Source organism: Micropterus dolomieu, linkage group LG19, assembly GCF_021292245.1.
Source record: "Micropterus dolomieu isolate WLL.071019.BEF.003 ecotype Adirondacks linkage group LG19, ASM2129224v1, whole genome shotgun sequence".
Lineage (NCBI taxonomy): Eukaryota > Metazoa > Chordata > Actinopteri > Centrarchiformes > Centrarchidae > Micropterus > Micropterus dolomieu.
Genome location: NC_060168.1, coordinates 8,024,445 through 8,047,796, shown reverse-complemented (window position 1 = coordinate 8,047,796; position 23,352 = coordinate 8,024,445). Strand labels below are relative to the sequence as shown.

At 40.6% G+C, this 23,352-nt stretch overlaps 2 protein-coding genes across 2 annotated transcripts in view; both read left to right on the top strand.

The window, feature by feature from the left end:
• Positions 1-3,828, top strand: part of commd5 (COMM domain containing 5) — an 11,484-nt gene extending 7,656 nt beyond the window's left edge. The window contains exon 7 of the mRNA XM_046030374.1: positions 3,083-3,828. Within this exon, the coding sequence (XP_045886330.1) occupies positions 3,083-3,184 (102 nt within the window). The 3' untranslated portion in view covers positions 3,185-3,828. The remainder of the gene's footprint in view (positions 1-3,082) is intronic.
• A 4,811-nt stretch (positions 3,829-8,639) lies between these two features.
• LOC123957220 (LON peptidase N-terminal domain and RING finger protein 3-like) lies at positions 8,640-21,660 on the top strand. Its single transcript, XM_046029869.1, has 12 exons — positions 8,640-9,450; positions 12,350-12,468; positions 12,570-12,692; positions 13,057-13,173; positions 13,255-13,462; positions 13,576-13,660; positions 14,010-14,124; positions 14,661-14,782; positions 15,326-15,484; positions 15,585-15,747; positions 15,871-16,020; positions 16,702-21,660. The coding sequence occupies exons 1-12, from the start codon at positions 8,760-8,762 to the stop codon at positions 16,858-16,860; spliced, it is 2,211 nt and encodes a 736-aa protein (XP_045885825.1). The 5' UTR covers positions 8,640-8,759; the 3' UTR covers positions 16,861-21,660.
• The last annotated feature ends 1,692 nt before the right edge of the window (positions 21,661-23,352 follow it).

The following is a 23,352-nucleotide window of genomic DNA, read 5'->3' as shown; positions in this document are numbered from 1 at the left end:
CTTTTGGCAGTGTGGGCAGGTGCCAAGTCCTGCTGGAAAATGAAGTCAGCATCTCCATAAAGCTCGTCTGCTGAAGGAAGCATAAAGTGCTCTAAAATGTCCTGGTAGACGGCTGCGCTGACTCTGGACTTAATAAAGCACAGTGGACCAACACCAGCAGATGACATGGCTCCCCAAACAAACACAGACTGTGGAAACTTCATACTGGACTTCAAGCATCTTGGATTGTGTGCCTCTCCATTCTTCCTCCAGACTCTGGGACCTTGGTTTCCAAATGAGATGCAAAATTTGCTCATCAGAAAAGAGGACTTTGGACCACTGAGAAACAGGCCAGTTCTTTTTTTTTTTTTTTTTTTTTCCTGTAGCCCAGGTAAGACGCTTCTGATGTTGTTTGTTGTTCAGGAGCTACTTGAGGAACACGACATTTGAAGCCCATGTCCAGGACCCGTCTGTGTGTGGGGGCTCTTGATGCAGCAACTCCAGCCTCAGTCCACTCCTTGTGGAGCTCCTCCACACACTTGAATGGCCTTTTCCTGACAATCCTCTCCAGGCTACGGTCATCCCTGCTGCTTGTGCACCTTTTTCTTCCACATTTTTCCCTTCCACTAAAGTTTCTATTAATGTGCCTTGATACAGCACTTTGAGAACATCCAACTTCTTTTGCAATTACCTTTTGAGGCTTTCCCTCCTTGTGGAGGGTGTCAGTGATGGTTTTCTGCACAACTGTCAGGTCAGCAGTCTTCCCCATGATTGTGAATTCCGCTGAACCAGACTGAGAGACCAATTAAAGGCTCAGGAACCCTTTGCAGGTGTTTTGGATTAATTAGCTGATTAGAGTGTGACACTTTGCGCCTACAATACTGAATCTTTTCACAATATTCTAATTTTCTGAGATTTTGAATTTGGGATTTTCATTAGCTGTACGCAATAATCATCGAAATTATATCAAATAAAGACTTGAAATACCTCACTTTGCATGTAATGAGTCTATATAATATATTAGTTTCACCTTTTAAGTTGAATTACTGAAATAAATGAACATTTGCACAATATGCTTTTTTTTCGAGTTTCCCCTGTAGTAGCTATAATAATAATACATGTGCAGGGCTACAGACTAACTTTTTTTTTTTTATTAGGAGCACTGTAGCCCCTAACTGAAAAGTTTAGGGGCACACACCTTAAATCTACCTGCAACGCAAGTTTTCACATTTTTCACATTTTACCCATTGATTATTGATAAATGCTTTGGTAATAAATACAGAAACTACAGTGTGCTGTTATATGCTATTATTGTTCAAACCACCATACCGCTAATCTTGAGACTAACCCTATTTATTGACTTAACTGGTACCAAACTAGGTATCGATTTGGTCACTATTCATATTACAAAATACAAATATTAGGTTACTCTAATGGTCAGTTCGAATCTGAACACTGAGTTTTCAAGGTGGCTGTGCGTGCACCCTCAAAAACTCTTGAGAAACAGCCTACAACAATCATAGCACATACAAGTGTAAAACAGGCTAGACATAAAAAAAAAAACAAAACAAAAAAACAATTAGCCTACACTTTTAAGAATGAGATACAGAGTTTGCTCAAATGTTTCAGTGATGAATATCATTATATTCAAGCATCAATCATATCAAAAGTATCAAACAACGCATGCACGCACACGTTCAAACAATTCTACTACATATATTATAATGTTTTCTAGCCCATAAAGAAAATACAGTTGTAAGCACCGCACAGAAGCCGTTGCCATGGTTTCTATAGAGCAGTATTAACTTGCGGAGCTTTCTATATTAATTTAATAAAGCTTGCTATATTATTGCTGCCGCTGGTCAAGTTGACAATTAACGGCAGGCCAAAATGGCCCTCAGGCCAACGGGAAATCTCACGGTGCAGAATCGCTTCCTCCTCGTTATTTGAAATGAATTTTTAAAAAAAATAACAAAAGTTAACAAAATTGAACTTGGCACATGTGCCAGTAGTTGTAAAAAATACTTGCACTGTCTCAAAAAAAGGCTAAATGCAAGCATTTGGTTGCAATCTGGTGCCCTGATGTGTAAGTTTAGAATACATTGAATTGGGAGAAGCCCGCCTTCGCCCTTTGGGGAGGTCAGAGGTCAAACTCAGGCATGAATCATTCAATGTGAAATTTTTAGGTTTTAAACTGAAATTCATCCTCAGCACTGCTCTGAATATAGTTTATTTCTGGTTACCATTTTACGATTGCTTTTGTATTACTGTATATTGTCTGCTACGTAGCAGAAAGGAGTTACAAACTTAATTTCACTTTACAACCCGTTGTAACGTGACAAATAAACCTACCTTCTACACCCAGAACACAGGTGTTTAGGAAAATTAAATCCTGGAAAAGAAAGTTGGAATTCAGGCACACTGTGAGCACTAGGTTTAGTGAAACTGCAACATTTGGGACCGAACAAAGTGCTGACAGTGTACAGTGTCGTGGAAATCTGTTTCCTGGTGAGAGGTTGAGCAAATAATTGAGTTACAACAAACCGTTGTCTTTTAAGAATTTTATTTAACAAAAGACAATAAACAGAGAAGTTCTACAACACAAATCAGCTGGACCAGAGGTTCTGTCTCCTAAGACAGTCACTAACGTCTGGCCCAGAGCTGCATAATCATCTACTGTATGTTTTGGGGAACAAAAGATCCTCTACCAGCTTTGACTGGTACCAGCCAAAACAGGAGAGTAACAGAAAACAACTCCGCATCCCTGACCTAAACCCTACACATGTGGACAGACTAACAGGATGAGAATAATAATAATAATAAAGGAACAGGTTAAAGATTAATCAATGTATAATAGAGAAATGGCACTCTTATAAGTACTTGCATAAAAGATTATAAGAAGAAACAATTTTATGCCGTCACATACAGAAATTCACATCAGCCATTACTTACAAAACTCTCAATAATGGCCATCATCCTTATAGTATTTTGCATGTCACCATGGTAATATTATGTAACATTTTAGCTCCACCTTGGCTATGCAGTTGTTTACGTACTGGACACCTTGTCTGTGTTATGACTGAATTTTTGTCTCCATGTTCAGGTGCCTGTGTCTAAATTCCATGATCTCCGTTACAACGTGGCTCTAATTCTCAAAGAGATGAACGATCTGGAGAAGAGGAGCATTCTCAAAATCCAAGACTGATTTATTTAAACTGTCCTCACTGCTTAGTTTTTCATATTCAGTGGATTTTTGTAAATTGCACCAAATGCCGCTCATTTGAAATATGTTATGAAAGATAAAAATAATCTGCCTGTCATGACGTTATGATTTGATGGTGTTGGCATCCAACATACTTGACTGTTAACAATTTGCAAAATAATACGAATAGTCAGCCAGCTGGCTGCACCACAGGAGTACCTAATGACCAGACTGAAGACTCAAGACAGTGTCCTGTGTCGCAGCCTATATTTAGCACCAAACCTATACATTCAGACTGTATCACTCTTTCAGTTCCTCTGTAAACTGTATAGATTGGCAGCATTCAGTTCAGTGGTTGTTGGGAGACAGCTGCAAATCCTCCATTGTGCCAAAACTCAAATGCAGTCAAGTGAGCACTCAGGCGCTCACTTATTAAGTGGCCACTTTAACTGGTGTCATGTGATCTGGTCTGTTGTTTGAGAGTGAATGCTTCTGAATCATGGGGATGTGCAAGTCAAAGAATGCACAGGGTGATTCTTTTTTTTCCTCTCATGTTTTTATACATGTAATTCAAACCAGTGACACAACAATGTGTTTATTGTTTGGGTTGTAGCACTGTTGTATTAAAGTTAATATGATGATTTGTCTGTTATTTGGTATGTGTTTTCTGTTATGACATCAAGAAGATTTATCTCTTCAACCACATATCTGTAATAAAATCTGTCCAGTACTGTGACACAAATGAGTATCGGAATGAGTCGACACTTAAAAGAAGCGACAAATCACGGTTAAATCACATTATGAAGTTAATTCAAAAGCTCTTAATTAAATCAAATGAAATCATACAGTGATTAAAGGTGTATACATTATTATTATTGTGTAAGAAAATTAACTGAAACAAATAGCTAAAAGCCCACTGCCAAGGGTTAATTTAGCACTGCCATATCATTTTTGAACAGCTGCCCCAGATCAGTTTTATGATTGAACCAACACCTCCCCAAAAAAGTGGTCTGAAAAAAGAACACATCTTAAAACTGGAAGAATTGCAATTCATATAGTCGGAACATATGGTTCCTCCCCTTGTGGGATTGCCTGAAAAATGCAGCTTGAAAATGTTTGAACAGCATTGATTCTAGGATGCTGGCAGCTTTGCTCTATGGAGGGCAGTTTCAGTCTGTCAGTCAGTGCACCACTTTGGTCCAGACTGAAATATCTCAACAACTACTGGATGGATTGCCATGAAATTTAATACAGATATTCATGGTCCCCCGAGGATGAATCGTGATGACTTTGGTGATCCTCTGACTTTTTCTCTAGCGCCACCATGAGGTTGACATTTGTGATGTTGAGTGAAATTTCCCAAAAAGATATTGGATGGTTTGTCATGAAATACGGTACACATTCCACTAAAGAATTCTAGAATTGAATTGTAATCATTTTGGTGTTCACTTGACATTTTATACAGCGTCATCATCTGGTCAAAACTTAAATGTGTCAAGTACTTTGGTTGATGATCAAATACCATCAGTTAAGCCTCAGCTGAGATGCTAAGCTAAGACAGTGGTCTCGGTAAAGATTACGCCTACTTAGCATCAGCGTGTTAGCATTGTCTTGTGACCGTTAGTGTCGTGGATAATGCATGATAATGCATGATAAAGTAACAGCAGTGCTTTGAAGTAAATTCTAACATCAGCATGCTAACATGCTGATGTTAGAATTTACTTCAAAGCACTGCTGTGCCTAAATACAACCTCACAGAGCTGCTAGCATGGCTGCAGACTGGCTTTGTCTGAACTCCCTAGTCTTTACTTACTGCTCTATATTTACTAACCCCCCTTTTTTTTGAGTGTCCATATTCTGAGTGTGCCATTTTTTTCAGTCTATAGTGTCCTAAAAATTTGCAGTGTCCATGGCATGTACACTACTTCCTGATACCAATCCCACAATGTCACATTTTAGAAAAAATTACAATTGTGTGACTGTAGAGTCATGCAATTGTAATTTCATGTCATGTTGATGGCTCAACATGATGATGATTAGTAAGTGTCTGAAATGTCAACTTATTGCTAAGATTCAGGGAGAGGTGAATGATGTTGCTACAGGCGTTCATCCTATCCTATCCATCCTATATCAGGAGGTTACTGATGAGACCGCAGATGTCAGAAAGCTCTAAAAGATGATAAAAAAAAAAAAAAACAGCATATAGCTTACACAACAAATGCAAGGCTCAATAGCTATTGTATTAGCCTGTTGAATCTATTTGGTTAAAATTGAAGAGAAAACACAAGACCCATCTTTGTTCAGAACTTTGATGTGAAAGCTGTGAACGCTTTGGTCTTCAGTGATATCATCATTCATCACTGTAATAAGGCCGTTACTATCAACCTCCATCCCTCCATAATTACCATCTAATGTAATTTCAGACGGATTCATACAGATACAGGCTATAGTTTACACAAACATCTGTTTATTTTGATTGACGTAACAAACCTCATCTTGTCTTGCGCGACCAAACAGAGACCAACGTAAATCTGATTTTGCTTGTTTAGACAACCATTGAGCAATGTAATTTCCATGGCCATACAACCACAGACAGTAGCTCAAACTCAGATTTTCACAAGTTCAGATCTGATTTGAGATCTTTGTCGTGTGTGACCTTGATTCTGTCATGCCTTTCATTCCTGTATGTTTATGCATTTTTACTTAAAGGAATGCCCTGAAATATGAAATTTTCACTGTGAAATGAGAAACCTCTGGTGTTTTAGACAGGCACAAGTGCAGGCTTGTTATCCATCGTATGAATATCCAGCTCTCTTTCCAGCCAAGTAAGCCCTTGTATAATAGTCTGTGAGGTGACTTTGAGGATAACTGCTGGTTTCAACCCAGTATACAGTGTCCAGACAGTCTGTGCTAAGATCTGGCTGTTGGCCTATTTAGATAAACACATAACAAAATTTCAAGGTGTGAAGGGACACAAGGATCTCTGACTGTTATGTGTGCGGTCAGTGTGTGTTTGTGTGCTTACATAACACTCTGTGAGTGTCCTCATTTGCATATATGTCAATCTGTCTGTTTTTTACATGTGTGCCAGTCTGTCTCTGTCTGCTGCAGTGTATATGTCAGTCGGTGTCTGTGTGTGGGATTGAGTTCACAGGCTAGACTGGCCGACCTATATTACCAGCACCACTACTACTGACACGGACACTGATCAACTGTAATCTCCACTCACACACACAGCAAAGTCCGTCAGCAAACAGGTTTTATTTTGAGGTTGCAGGATATACTAATTCGGGTAATGCTAATAATACCATGTAGGCTAGTATCAGAACTATTTGAAGGACAATCCCTAAACTAGAGTAATTAAACTCTGACCTTAACCATAACCTACTTCTACTTATAGCCTTATAGGGAGTCTATAACGCCTGCTGAACACCAGCCATTGTGCTGTGCCCAAAAGTCACACCATTAGAGGATAAGAGGCAAAAACGTAGCATAACAGTGCTACAAGTAGAGACGAGTTATGAAGTCAAAAGACAGTCTACTTAGCAATATTTGTTTAAAGTTTGCTAATGTTAGCTAACAAACCATAAGCTACTGGTCATACCAGGCCAACTTTTCATTTGCAGGACAAAGAAAGTGTTATTCATCCTTTAATAGCTGCATAGTTTGCTTTAACTGTGATCTTAGATAATGCTAAAAGCACCATGCCATGTCTTTGCAGTCAACAAGAACACCTTATGAATGTTACATAGGCCTACTCACAAAATGCATACAGTATAATCATAGTTTTTAAAATACTTATTACTTGGAGTTTTGTATTATTAGTAGTAAGCTAACAATAAAATTGTTGGTGACACTTAAATCACACTATGAAGTCTCAATTTCAGAAAATTCTCAGTGTTTGGTAAGATGTCATTATGCAAACATTTCTATGCAACAACGCCTGGCTGAACCTGTCACAGTTATCAAACACACACTCAAACACTCAGCTTGCCTTACATCTGGCCCGGCTTTGTTGCCACATGGTTTGCATGTCTGGAAAGTGATCTGTGGTGCAGTGACAAAGGGTCCGGTATGTGATTATGTGACTCTTCTGATGTACAGTTTGTGTAAGAGCTGAACAGGTTTACCTGTCCTGTACATGCCTCTCTGACTGTCCAGTGGACGGTAAGATGTTAGTGTACTTCCCAGTAATGACAGCGAGGTATATTCTAACTCTGCGGCAGTATCAGCAAAGATTTTTCAGTGCTCAGTGCCCATGAGCAAAATCATTCACATTCCCACATTACTCCAAGGGTGTTGGATGGGACAACCCATGTACACCTTCCTCAAAGCGTACATTATACTGAATCTGCCGCCCTTGTGCCATTACATTTAGTATAGCTATTCTAAAATTATATGAAAATCAATTTGATCCATGAAAGAAGTAACTATATTATCCTTATCTCTTGGAGCAAAAAAAACTTACGTAAAGCAGTTATGTGACTGTCACAAACCTGTCACATAAAAGGCAACCCTAGCAACTCAAAGGAGGTCACATATTTTCATTTTTTCTTGCACAATTATATGAACAAAAACAGAAAGGAAATGCCTCTAAAAGCCCATACCCATTGGTTAATTATTGTGCCACAACAGCTGCAACTAATTACCCTGTGAAGATTATAGAAAAGTCATCTCAATTAATGGTCGGATCCTTGGAGGGTGGCCTGTGGCTTTGTGGGACTGCCAACAGAATATTTTTCCTGATGAAACATTACTTAAATACATTTTTGGGACGACCTCTCCTTTTTCTTTGTATGCTGTTTTTGTTGGTTGGTTGGATATGCACACTATACACCTTATTTACAGTCAAAACAGTTCTCATCTTACAGAATAATGGCACTGACGGCTTCATAACTGTGTCCATGGTATTTTGTTTTTATTTTTCTAAAATGGACAGACTATTGATGGATCACAGATGTCCACTTTGTGAGACCACACCCCAAGAAACCTAATTTAAGATGATTCTTCTGGTACATGTGACTTGATACATAAATTAAACTATATTGTATAGGTATAGTTATACTGATGTATAACTATATTGTATATCCCCCCTCTGATGTTGAAGGGTATTCCACAGTGGATACTCAAAAAAAAACTTTATTTAACATTAATTACCTGGAATAATATCTTAATAATGTGTAATTTGGTCAGTGACCTCTTGTGGTCCCCGACATGGGCTCCCACACAGACCCGCCACTGTTTACTAGAGTCCTGCTGCATGCAGGTCAGACAGGCTGTCCCCCCCCCAATCGGTCCCGACACTGGTTACATGGCAGATTGTTTTGTAACAGTTGTACACTCGCCCAATGAGAACAGCTGGCCGGCGTCACATGACACAAGTTTTACATAAGAGTTTTTTTCCTCCTGCGCGGCTCCATTGAGAATAATATCGGTACTTCCTGGACAACAGCATGACCGTGCAGTGTAGTCAGGAGGACTCCCCAGCAGCAGCAGACACAACCATGAGTGGCAGTGGTGGTACTGAGCAGATAAATACCACATAGGTGAGGGGACAGACTTCCACAACATCCTGGACATGGGGACAGAGAGTGAGAGCATGCTGCAGCTCGCAGCGGAGGCTTTCCAGTCTAAAAACTTCGACCTGGCAGCGGATATCTACGAGTGCCAGCTAGCGGGTCTCGGAGATCCAGGGAGCCGGCAGGAGCTGATGGTAAGGCGGGCTGACGCGCTCGCCTTCGGGGGCAAATTCACAGAAGCTTTCGATGTGTACCGACAAGCCTCTGAGATAGAGAGACTGGGACCTGTTCACCTGGCCAACCTCGTAGAGTACCTCTCGGGTAGTATCAGGAGGCAAGACAGGGGCGACAGTCAAACCCCGAGGAGGCAGGAGGTGTTGGCGGCGGTGGCAGCTGGGTGCCCGGCACTTGCTGCCACAGGTTTGGGGTACGAAGACTTCTCCTGCCGGATTTGCCTGAGCTTTCTGTTCGAGCCCGTGACTCTGCCGTGCGGACACTGCTTCTGTAAAAAGTGTCTGGAGAGGGAGAGGAAGGAGAGGGAGCGGCCGGTGATTTGCAAGGAGTGCAGGGACAGCTCCAGAGTAGCCGACGTCCAGACTTACAGGGTCAATGTGGTTCTCAGCAACCTGCTGGCCAAGTGGTTCCCGGTCCCGCACCAGGCCGGCCGGCTGAGGAGGGAGGGCAACGGGCTGTACGCGGAGAGGAAGATGGAAGCAGCGCTGGAGAAATATAACCAAGCCATACTGATAGGTAGGCCACTGAACTATTTACTGGTATTATTTTTGAAACTTTGGAGACAGAGGGACGTTACATGCTGTAAGAAAACTACGTAGCCTAATTTAGCTACTTTTAACGTCATGTTTTTGTTGTTGCTCTTCAGTTTTGAATGTTTTTTTGCTACATAACTGCGTGGCTGGTGAACTATAAATAAATATCGTGCTGTTATAATATGACTGAGTTTCGTAAGTGTGTTATATATGCTCCTCTGTGTGGCAGTAGTATGCTGCCTCTGCTGGCACCTGAGGGCCACAGCGCCATGTGTTGGATAACAGGGTTATGTAGGCTGGGCTAGTGGACCAAACATTGCGTAAACACGTAACCCGCCTCCCCCAGCTCCTCATTGTGTAACGTCAAACAATGATTCAGGCAAATGTAGGTCAAGGGTATTATTGCAGGTCACCACTAGGGACACTAATGCTCACAGCAGTGCAAGAGGTTTTATCCTAGGCAGAGGTGTGGTGTTGGATTTGGTCATGTGTGACCTGCAGACTGGGATTATTACCAGTAGTGAAATAACCTCAGATATGCTTAACTATGTTCTGAGCTATGAACTACTATTGAACTATGTTTGGCAGTTATTAAATAGGAATCATAGTCTGGACTGAAGTTTACTTCTTCCCTCACACTTCCACTTCCCACATTCATTCACTTAGCTCACGCTTTTTATCTAAAGCAACTTACAATATCTGCCAGCAACTAGGGGTTGCTCCAGAGTGTCTTGCTCAGGGACACATTGATGGATGTGCCACAGTGGGGGATTGAACCTGGGTCTCTCACACTGAAGGCATGTGTGTTATCCACTGCAACATCACCACCCCAAATTTATAAACTGTATATCGATTTTTATGATTGATGTAGCAACGGAAATGTATTCTGCAAAAAAAACACTGGATAAAGTAAATTTAATTGAGTTTAGTTGAATCGTGTGAAATGGAGAATCCCTAGGCAGAAGTATTTCATGACTGGGACACTTGACCTGCCCTCATTTGACCTAACTTTGTAGGGCTGCCGCAGCGCAGCCGAATAACACTCTGGTTGTGTAAGTTTAAAGTTACTCGTTTCACTGACATCTGAATCCTCTGTGAAGTATACCTGAATTCTCCTGGCCGGTCAATTGGCACCAGTTTGAATTGCGTAAGGATTTTTCAGCTATACCAACATCCCTGTACACTAGGTCACCACCGGTGGAGCATTTATCTGCCAGCTGCTGCAGTGGAGCTGCTCAGACACCAACAATTGACTGTTGAGCTGGGTAGCTTCCACAGTAATAGAATTAGTTTGTCCTGGGTTATTTCCAGGTCTTGGTGTGCACCAGGATGTCATTCAAAGTGGTTTTGCATGGTTGGCAAAGATGTTTAGCTGATTTTGTTTGGTAGGAACGGCTTCAAACTGCGGTGACTTGTAGAAGTGGCCTGTCGCGGATGTTGATCTTTGAAAGCCTGAAAGGCTGCCTCATTAACTATATCATTCAGACTCATTTTTATTTGTTATGAAGGCACAAAAGTCCTAATGGGACACTTGCTACCTGCTACTTTTTTACTTCAGCAAAGTAAAACAAAAAAAAGCAGGTAGCGCTGTTGTCAACAATACCTTCTTTATTAATGTATTTTATGGAAATTTATTTTTTGACCTTGAACAAGGTCCAGTCGCCTGCATACTGTTTGTCCTGGGCTGCGTGTGTGTGCTATGCATTCATCACACTCTCAGATGTGGGGATTCACATTCTTACAACTAGTGACAAAGATCTGGTCCCCACAGGGTTAACCAGACAGTTTTAGAGTTAGATCTAGGTTAAGATTAGGCTAAGGTTTGTGTTTATGCATGCAGCAGTTAGGGAGAACCTCTAGGGAATTAATGCAAGTCCGTACAATATCCTCAGAGTTATAATTAGCTCAGGTGTGTGTGTGTGTGTGTGTGTGTGTGTGTGTGTGTGTGTAACAAGACAGCTTTGTTGAAAATAAGTATTGTGCAGTAGGTTCTGTGCTAAATTATTGTCCTACTTTTACTGCTTTATGTTGTTCATTTATACATCTACAGCCTGTTGGTCTCCTAAAATCTTTGTAATTGTCAGGTTAAAATCCCTTTTGCTTGGGGCTTGTCCCATTCTTCAATTTCTGCTTTTATTTCATGGAGTGATTTATTACCCTTGTCTTGAGAAAAGCCAGGGAAATATTTCGTTGCATAAGTTTTTATTGTTATGAAACCTGGAATGTGGGTGACCTTGATAGTGCGGCACGATTTTCTAAGGCAGAAGTTTTTTATAACATGTTTTGTAATGAGGAAACTTAAATCTTTTTAAACATTCCTTCTTTTATATAAATTGGAACCTTATGTAAATTCAGTGTTTTAAGACATAAGAAAATAAGTAAGTGGTAGCCATGCGTTGGTTTTTTTTTTCTATATTATTCTGCAGTACGTTGTGAAACAATTAGCTTTGTATAGGGGTCATGAATGAGTATGTTAAGGTTTTAAGCTGAAGGAAAGAGTGGTAAAACAATTAGTAGTTGATTAGTTGATTGACAGAATATTTACAACTGCTTTTGATTATAGATTTGTTGTTATAAAGTTATTTAATAAGCACCAATGCCAAAAATTAATTGGTTCCAGCTGTGCAAATTTAGAGATTGTGGTGCTTTTCTTTGTTACATGTTATTGTAAATTAAATATTTGGGTTCAACAAAAACAAGCACTTACATCGCTTTGGGCTCTGGGAAATTAAGATAGACTTTTTTTTAAACAATTTTTTTTACTGTTAGTCAATAATGAAGAAAAGTTGTTGCAGCCCTTTTTATATGGAACACTAACAATCAAACCATGGTTGTTAGTAACAACTACATAACTAACTGACTGTCCCTCCTCCCCTCCTCAGCACCCACGGACCACATACTGTTCAGCAATCGCTCCCAGATCCACTCCAGTCTGAAACACTATGAAAAGGCTCTGAGTGACGCTGAGATGGCCTGCAGACTGATGCCTCACTGGTCTAAGGTATGACAGACAAGTTGTGGATATATTCTGTATTAAAAAGTGTAATAATCCGTTTCTCTAACAGCTGATGGATAAGTAATATATCTTCCTCCTGCCTACAGGGCCACGTTCGTAAGGCCCAGGCCCTGGTGTCGTTGGGCAGGACAGAAGAAGCTCTGAGAGAGTATCTGGTCTGTCTGTCCATAGAGCCTGACTGTAGGCTGGCCAAGACTGAGGCTCACAAGGTAAAGCAGGCACAAACAGATTGATATATTTATAACATCTGGAAAATACCCTGTCGTCATGTAGCTGAAATCAGTGTTACACTTCTTATTATTTGTTAATTACATCAAAAAGCTTTACTATGAAACCTTAAAACTGCTTGGCAAATTAAAACACAGCATGTTGGTGTACATTTATGCGCATTTCAATAGCGGCAACCTGCATACTAGTCAAAAAGCAACTACAATGCACATTATAAAAACAATAATACTCAAGAGAGCAAAGAAAACAGGAGCATCAGGAATTGATGTATTACCATAAATGCATGTGGAATTATAAGAATACAGAATAATCACTCTTTAATGATTGTCTGTTGTCTTCTCTCAGCTCCTCAGTGATCTCCTGGCTCCAGTTACAGACCAGGTCCCTGAACACATCTCAGACTACTCCAATATACTGTCTTTGAGAGCACACATCAAAAACAGCATTAACACTCCCCTCGAGGTAAGAGATGCTCCACCTCTGATAGTCAGCAGTTTAAACATTGAGGGGACACAAGGTTTCATCATCCTCTCCTTCTCTCAGACCCTTAGTCCCATCTCATTGTCATCAGAGTCCAGTCTTGCCTTTACTCCTCCTGCACCTGAGTGGCCAGAGGGCAGTGAGGTCAAAGGTGAGGGAAAGCTTGCGGTTGGAAGGCTGGACCACTGTTGCCTCCTCAAACGGAAACGGACGAGTGTGGTGGAGGAAGGAGGACACGAGTGGAGCGACGATCGCAAGAGAGCCAAGCCTGGTGAGCTTTTGGAGTTTAATGCACAAACATGCATGCAGCCGAGCAACACATGCACGCTCTCTACATTCGCAGCATTTGTGTCTTATTTTTTATTTGCTGATCTCTCTGTTCAGAGCCAGCAGGGGTGACTGAAACACTGAGTACTGTGGTTGGTGACGTCATGGACCCGACCGATCTGGAGTGTTCTCTTTGTATGAGGTTAGATTTGCTTTACAGTTTGGTTCAGACTGAAAGCTTTATTAAGCTCATGCAATAAATCAGTTAGCAGTTGTGTAACGTGTGCTAAATTGCCCCTGACAGTTAGACAGACAGAGATATAGCCTGTAATGAAATGATGTGATAGACAGTAGCTTTTTAGGGCATCAAAATACAGAAATACAACCTGAACTTTGTATCTGTGCATTGTACAATGTAATGTTGTACATTGTTTTATCATATATTATTTATATATATAATTCATATATACATTTTGATAATCATTAAATGTGACATCACTCTTGTGTCCATTGGTTTTTCACCATTTCATGTTTGTGTGTTTCCCATTCAGACTTTTCTATGAGCCAGTGACGACGCCATGCGGTCACACTTTCTGTCTTCGGTGTCTGGAGAGATGTCTGGACCACAACCCAAAGTGTCCACTCTGTAAAGAGGAGCTGTCTGAGGTATGTGGTGTTATGCTCCCTTATATTGTTATAACATACAGATTTGACAATAAGGCACCATTCAGTGTGATCTATACTGAATCCAGTAGGGATGCACTGATCCATCTTTTTGCTGATACCAATTCTGATACCAGGGCTTTCTTTTCCCTAAATTTAAAATCTGTGTACCTCACAGTCATCTTTACGTAAGGTAACATGACGCCAGGGATTGCCATGGGACTAAAAACAGAGTTGGTGGCCTGCCATGACTGTAATGAATGTAACTGATACTGGAAATGCTGAATTTTTATGTAACACTGACGCAGAAACTGAGTTTAATTTGGATCAGTTATGTGATGGCTGATACCCGATCACTCAGTAAGGTCGCTATTGGGGTCAATACAGATCCAGCATATCGGATTGGTGTACACCTAGAGACCAGAATCAAGCACAGAATAAGATGATGTTATGGGACAAATATGACTCTAAAATATCACTCTAAGTTCTGCCACTGTAAATATAGATCTGATATAGCCTCTGTGTTTATTTCTCTCCAGTATCTGGTCCAGAGGCAGTACTGTAAGACGGTAATAATGGAGAACCTGATATCTAAGTATCTTCCCTCTGAGCTCATTGAAAGACAGAAGATCCACCAGGATGAGATGGCTGAGCTCTCCAAGTAAGTTTGTTTCCTCTTCTGTCTTATTATCCGGTTTTACTTGTTCTTTGTGCTCTGTTTGGTGCGATTTGTCTTCCCTTGTCAAATCCAATCCCCTCATATGTTATGGCTTGTGTTAAAGGATCTGTGACTGACATAGCACTCCCCTGAATATCCTCCTCTGTTGTTTGACCTACTGACCTACTGTAGATAACACTTCTAACACACTGATCTCATAGTGTGTGTCACGTCAGGCATCAGGTATCGCTCTCCCGGGTTGCCGGAACAAACATGTGTGTCCACTAAATAACCCCCCTGAAACTGTCAGGAAACTGATTGACTCTCACAGTAGCCAATGGTTTTTTGGCATTTGGCCTAATGGTCCACTGTGACAAAAACTGCTGTTTTTGTGAGAATTTTAAGGACTTTTCACTAACGTTAGCATAAATGTTGAGATTGAAAGTTAATTCTTGACCTTGAAAATAAATGTTGTTTTTCCTTGTGCCGCCACTCTGCTGTTCAGCACATTAAACGCATTCTCCTTTTATTCTTGTCTCTCTCCAGTCTTAACAAGAATGTGCCTATATTTGTGTGCACCATGGCCTTCCCCACTGTGCCGTGCCCTCTCCATATCTTCGAGCCCTGCTACAGACTAATGATTCGCCGATGCATGGAGACGGGAACCAACTGTTTTGGCATGTGTCTGGGAGACGACCTCAAAGGGTCAGTGCTAGCATAGTACCTGTGTGCGTTTGGTTTTAGTGTCGGAGTATGTATCCAGGAAGTGTGACAGTTGTCCCTCTCCCTCCTCCTGTGTCTCTAGGTTTGCAGACTATGGGTGCCTGTTGGAAATCCGCGATGTGAAGTTCTTCTCTGACGGCCGTTCGGTTGTGGACACCATCGGCAGACGGCGGTTTAAAGTCATTCAGCACAGAGAGAGGGACGGATACAACACAGCTGATATAGAGTACCTGGAGGATGTTAAGGTGTGAGATGTTGGAAAGTGTGGGCGGAGGGAGGACTGGGGTTAACCAGAGAAGGATAGATAAGTGATGGTTTGATAGATAATTACCTGAAGATGCTCAAAAGGTGTGTATTTGTGTGTGTAGGTGGAGGGCGTGGCACAGCTTGAGTTGCAGTCTCTGCACGATACAGTGTACGACCAGGCCCTGGTGTGGGTAAACTCTCTGAAGACTGAGCAGAAGGAACGCATTGAAGGACACTTTGGACCCATGCCTGGGAAAGACTCTGTACTTCAGGTACACACAATTTACCAAGTTACTTTATTTATCCTTCTTTCAAATGCTCCTTTCAAAGTTTCATTTTCATATTATGTGGTTTTTCAGAAATCAATCATGATTTTATTAGTTGTAATGCAGAATAATTAATGTATACTGACAGAGGTACACAATGAATAGGATTGAGGACCTAAATGTAGAAACTGAGGTAGAACAGGTCAAAGAACAGTGTTCAAATTAACAGGCAAACAAAGCGACCGACTGAGCAAAATATAAACAACTGAGGTAGCTGACATGACACGTGTTAAATACAAATGCATCAGAACAAAGAAAATATATAATCTTAAAGAAAGAATTGTAGTCTTTTTAAACTTGGATCTGACTAAATATCATGCTAATTTTCCACTTGCCACCTCCATTTTATAGCTTCAGGAGACTTGACCATGGCAAAACAACATAAACAGGGCAAGATTTCCCAATACATGTCAGTTTTACGTAAATTATTTCAAACACTTCTCTCGGAGTCTGTTGCCCAAGTTGCATTTCCCAAATCCCCACAGTCGAGCTGGCGAGTGCAAAGTTAGCACAACCACACAGTTGTCCAATTAAAACACACCAGAATTTTCCTTCAGAGTTGTTTCTCCTTTATTTTGTTTTTTAAAACCTCCTAACGGTGTCTCCTCCTTTTTCTTCCTCCATCAGACCAGTCCTAATGGTCCCTCATGGTGTTGGTGGTTACTAGCTGTTCTTCCGTTAGAAGGCCGAGCCCAGCTGCCGTTCCTGGCCCTCACTTCTCTGAAAGACCGTCTCAGCGGCATCCGCAAGGTTTTGCTCTTCATGGCCCACAGTAGGCACCGGTGACATGCTCTGGACACCTGGTATATGCATTACCCACCTGCCCCGCACACACCCTCCTCCAAGGCAGCAGTTGACCTGTTGCTCTTCCTTTTGATGCACAAAGAACTGATGCTGATGTTGATGCACCTTCCCTCTTGTAGCACCGTCCCATTCAGAAAGCAGCGCCGGACTCCATCTGCACATCAACAAACTTTAAGCAGCAACGAAGATTATATAGTTCTGAATGAATAGATATCTTTAAAGAGTAATGTTCTCGTCACACCGTACAGAAAACTAAGCTACGTTCAGACAGAAGGGAAGTCTGATTTCTTAAGATGACTGTCATTACAATTCACAAGTGACTACAATTGGGTTGAAACTGAATGTTCAACTTCCGTTACTAAATTGGATGTCACTGTAACAATGCTAATGCGCACATGCTAAGTTTATGTTTTTGTCAGCAGCGAGCTGTTGTGCCGAATTGTCTTCATTTGTCCAGGTCCCACTGTTGCCTTTTTGGCCCTCCTCCATGTTTGTAGTTCTATACTCTTCCTCTTGCATACATGTTGCATGTGGAATGAGATGCTTTATTTTTTTTTTGACAAAAAACAGACTTTGCAGTCTGATATGGGTGATCGCTCCAAAAAGACTGAGCTGCCTGTCTGAACATAGCTTTAATGCAAAGACAAAGCAAAGTCCCCAGATCAGAATTATACAAGTCCATCTACTGCAAGTGGCATTAATTCAACCAATCAGTTTCCCCATACTGTATGTCTTTAAATGTACATATACATAGACCAAACAATGACTTTTTGTGTAAATGCACTCACTACAGCTGGGTGAATAATGATAATAATACTGATTAGGTGTGATTAATTGCAGTGATTGAAACTTTCATCTTGGAAATGTACTCATCTGCTGATTTAAAATATCTCTAAAGAGTATACCCATTACTAAGCGTAGATAGATACAGATAAACCTATATATTTACTCTTTGGCCACCTTTACATAACTTTTAACAATAATTATTTTTATGAGCGATTCTGTCTTCCTTCCTTCCTCGCTTCCTTTCATTCTGTCCCAGTTCTGTCTGGCCCCACATCCTGCAGCTGAATAACAACAGACTGAACCTTTACATTGTCCTGCTTTAAGGCTTTTGTTCTTGTGTTTTATTCATCCATTGTTAATTTGATCGATTTTGTTTTTCGTTATTTATTTTGTCATTATTTATGCATGCAGTGACATTGTTTACATTTCACAGAAAAAAGAAAGAGATGCTGAGTTGCTCACTTTCCAAAGGCTTTTTTAAACATTTGACCCCAAACATCAGTGATAATGGTATGGGTATTATTACTGTAAAGAAAACACAATCAGGAGGGGGGGTAACATCTTGGAGCCAACATGGCTGCCACTGAAAACTGCCCAGGACAAACTCTGACAACTCCAGTTGAGCACAGATTCTCTCTGAGACCAACTATCTTTAGATCACTGGTGACCCAAATCTGTTTCATATTTTTATTGGCTGGTCACAGTCCATGCTATGTTGACTTAAAACATATTTGGATTCCCTTGCTGTCAATAGCAGAGATATAACGCTCACAGGCATGAGGAGAGCCTGTCAGTAATGCAGAAATCAGTGGAATTATTCTTAACAACACCTGGAATTAATCATGTCCTTCGTGTATTTATTCAGTATTTATTCTGACTTATTTTGCACTTCCACTTTAAGTAAGGGAAAGAAGCCTCAGGATATGTCCACTATTCATATTTTGGATTACCACAGAAGAAAAATAAATCTTCTGGTGGTTAAATTGTTCCCTATGTTTAAGCCTATTTACATCTCCTAGCACACAACTGCAAAACATCTCCACTCATATGAGTTTGAAGCTACGAGTAAAGGCTAGTGCCTTCTAATCATCACACCAATAACATGGTGTGGAACATTTTTACATGTGAAGTAGTACATACCAGGTTCATTTTAAGGTTTTAATTTTTCATCATTTTTCTCCTTTCTGGACATTTGCCCATTCAAAACATGATTTTCACAGAAATTAAATATGTATAAATGTGAATAAAACACGAGAAACACATTTTGAAAAGACCCACAAACGTATTTCTGAGAAAAATGTGTTGTTTGAAAAACATCGAGGCCTTGCTGATGCTGTCCATGACATGACTGTTTCTACATGGCAAAAGCTCATCTCTGGAAAACACAAGAGATTGTTGAGCTTCGCCTTCGAAATCTTTTATTTTATGTACATGTGTTTGATTTTACATGTTTCTACGTCAATCGGGTTCTTTGTATTTTATAATTTTCCTTGCTCACTGGTGTGTTTGTCTATACCATTGTTTATTTCATGTCTAATAGCACAGGGAGTGTCCTGTCAAATCATCCACATTTATTATTTTGTATTGAAAGGGCCAAAGCCATGTGATGCTGTAAAGTGGAGAACCTGATAAAGTGTAAAACCACAATCCTTTGAAATTTTCCTATTAATAATATTGGATTAATGCATTATTTCGTTTTTTTACCACAACTGTTAAATTCTGTTGGAAGATGCTTGTCTTAAAGAGGCAATTGTACAAACGAAAATCTCTCCACCATATATAAAATCATTGACCCAGCAATTTTTACTGATACCTGGTAACTAGAAACTACTAAGAATCTCTGATGAGTTAGCTCAAACTGGGCTGAGGTAAAGGGAAAGTCCACCTAAAATGAAATCATATAGGCTTCCCATTATTTTTGTGAACATGAGTAAAAGTTCTAAACAAAGCTCGATTAACGAGTTCGTCATTGACAGTAAAGCCTCTTGATGTTTCGTCTGTGGAGACCGTCACATTTTTTCATTCCTAATTTAGGTTTTTGAGTTCCCATCAAACTTTGTTTTAAAACTGATAGCTGTGAACTATAGTTCATCTGTGACAGCAGTTCCAGTGCCTTAAGTTGGACTTCTTCCTTTTTCACTTTGATGTATAAATTGCAATGGCAACTTTGGTAATGTTTTGTGCAACAACCTGGGGTTCCCTAAATAAGATCTTAAAATAATCCCAATTTTTTTGTCCCATTTCTTTGAAACAGATCCCACCCTGACCAACTGTCCTGGATAAGTGATATTATCCAAGACAGTTTTTAGTATCAAATACTCGCCCCCTGACAGCAGCAGTGGCCAGTTTCATCCACTGTAACTGACAGTATTTGATCTTGTTCCAATAGTACAGACAGATATGAAAGGGGTATCAATCTTCTTAACTAACTCTCGGCAATAACGCCAGTAAGCCTATTTCCCAAAATATCAAACTATGCTTTAATTAGACTGGATGTGTAGGATTTCTTGTAAGCAGATTACGTAACGGATGGTTAAAAGTAACTGGAGTCAGGTTTATAATAATGCAAGTCCGTTCTCTCAGCACAAACAACTCCACCATAGTCCAGGTTCTCAAAGACATTGTGGGATTGAATTGACTTTTTCCCCACACTGAAGAACAACCCACTTAGCTTCATCCCCTGCAGTCCTGGTTGAACCATATTAATAACAGATTTTTAAATAATATATGGAAATAGATGAATATTTTTATCACTGATGAGATTCTATATGCTTGGATTATCGCAGAGATGATTTCAGCAGGTGTTAATTAGGAAACTGCACAGGTTGTAAGCTGTGACCCAGTTGGGACATGAACACAGTGGCATTTATCTTGGCGTCAGGGTGGGCTTTATGCTGCTGTTGCAGCTTGATGGTATCATTGTGAAATTTTTGTAGCACTCATTACAACTTTGATCATGCTGACTACCTGGCGCTGACACCAGTCTTTCCTCTGTGCTTTTTAGCGTTGGGTTAACAGAGCATCCAAGAGTTGCCCACCAACACACTTCCTGTAAACTGTAGGATTGTGCACGGAAACTGCTTGTTCACTGACAAATAACGATCTTGGATCTTTTTCGTCTTTTGTTTTCCAGCTATGCAAAAACAGTAGGATGGTGGGTTATTGCCCATCGATACCTTCACCTTTCAGAATTCAAACGTTGACCTTTTTAAGAAGTGTAACTACCTCTGGCATCCTCCTACAGCACTTCCACAGAGAGAGAGAGGGGAAAATATATGCTTCCTAATATTGTTGTTTTTCTGTCATTGTTGTTTAATCTATGTTGAAAATGTAAATTGAGAGTCTAAACAAATATTGAATATCAGTGTCCTGTCAGGTACTTCTGTTCAGATTTGTGCCCATGTTAACAATGCACCATCTTCATCAGCACTTCACACCTGTGAGAGATTATGTCACTACTAAAACTGCAAAGCTGTAAAGTCAAAGGTTTCTGTGTAATGTATTTGATACTGATCCCAAATATTTGAACTATTAAGGAGCACTTGATTTATCTTTCCTGGCAAATTGAACAGCTTCTTGGAAACAAAGTATATGACCTCTTGTATGTCCTCTTCTGTTGAAGTGAGTTGACTAAAACACATCTAACATGACTTTCTTGCTTTGCTAACTATTTGGCCTCTAAAAATCTTCACAGAAAGCTTTGCTGAGCCTCTCATGTTTTCAAATATTTGCAATGACTTCAGTTACTGCATTGCCTGCTTCTTTCAAAGGTTGTTAATCTCCTGTAAAACTCCATGGCCTCTAAATGTGTCCGGGTCAATTCGCACAAAATGAATGTATGTATGTCTTGACATCTCTCTTGATGTTTTCTGTCTGTTTTTGATAGTAAAACTTTAGTATGCATTGCATTTGCAAAAGTACAGTCTGAAGCTTGTGAATAAACCCAAAGGTTTGTGTTCTTGATCCTGCATGGGAGTCTGAACACACAGGACTGGATGAGAGTCTGAAATCTCCTTTGTTTGTGTTCTTCAGGGCTGGCTGACTTTCTTAGAAAGTAACGGTTCAGATTACTGGCAACATCACTGAGTTTATGTTCAGTAGGTCATTAGATGAGACACCCTTCTATATCATCTTCATCAAGTCAGCATTTTCAGCAACATTTCGTTACAAAAACCTTCTAACTCCAGTTGTCCAGTTACAATTTATTGTTCAAATAAATAGTTTTTCTTTAAAATGACATGTAGTTTCACAAGGCTTTACAAAGACAAAACATAAACAAAAACATAAAGGATTACTTTCACACATTTGATACTGTCACAGGATTGAGACCGCTCTCATGTTTCTACCATAAATATGAAGTTACGGCCAACAGATGGTTAGCCTAGCTTAGCATAAAGACTGGAAACGGGGAAATGGCAGAGCCTGGCTCTGTCCAAAGGTGACAAAATCCACCTACCATCACCTCCTTAAGCTCACTAATTATATAGTTATGTTATTATATTGCTTGTTTGTTTAATCGTTATGCTATGCTAAGCTAACCGTTCAAGCTTTAATATTTATGTATTATTTGTACAGACACGAGGGTAGTATTCATTTTCTGGACTAACTCCTGAGGAATTTTTACTAGCTCACAGCTGCTATTTATGCAAATATATTGGTAATGATCTTAGATTTAATTTCTTACTCCAGGCTAATTTTGATATATGGTTAATTAATAGCTATAGTTTCCTAACATCCAGTGTTATTCACAGTAATTTCCCCTTAAGTAGCATTATGGTTGGAAATTGAATCTTATTGCACTTATTACCTGTCTGTTCTAGCTCTTCATTGAAGCCATATGATGTTCACACTGAGTGAAATATTCAAACCCAAGACATTTATTTTATGGCTGCACTATTCCATCAACACACTTCCCCCCAAATTCTGCCTGACATATGTGATATCTTTGCAATATCTCAAACTTGTTACGGGGTGTGGTGTGTGGACAGAGAGGACCCAAATGCAGCATTCAGAGGGAAGGAGGTTTATTGGGGGAAAAAAAGGGTGAGAGGGACTGGAGTGGAGGGAGAGGAGGACGTCGGGGAAGTACTGGCACGGGGAACCAAGGAGACAGGGGGCCAGGGAGCCGGGGAACACAGGGGCCAAGGAAACGAGGAGAGGCAGGGGAACAGGGAGGACGCCGAGAGGGAGGTCCGAAGGGGAGTGGACCAGTGGATGAGCCCAGCCGAACGGAGGACGAGGGTGAGTGTACCTGGGAGGGAAACAGACAGAGAGACAGGGTTAGGGAAGACAGCAACGAGGTACAGGGTAAACGTGAAAAAAACAAGAAACATGAAAGCCTGAACGTGGGGATGGCACCGGGTATGGAGCAACGACAATCAAGCCAGGATGGTGTGGAGAACGTCTCGGGTTACGTATGTAACCCTGGTTCCCCGAGAAGGGGAACGAGACACTGCGTCGGTTACGACACTATGGGAACGCCTCTAGGCGAAGCAGGTCTGAACGTGAATGAAATCACTCCAATCCTATTGGCTTGTTGCTAGAACGGTAAGGTGTGACGGAATAACCGGAGGAGTATAAAGCACACCTGTACACACTCATCATTAGCTTAACTATGAAGCAGGCGCTTCAGGCAGGGAGAGAGGTGCGGCGGGCCGACGCAGTGTCTCGTTCCCCTTCTCGGGGAAC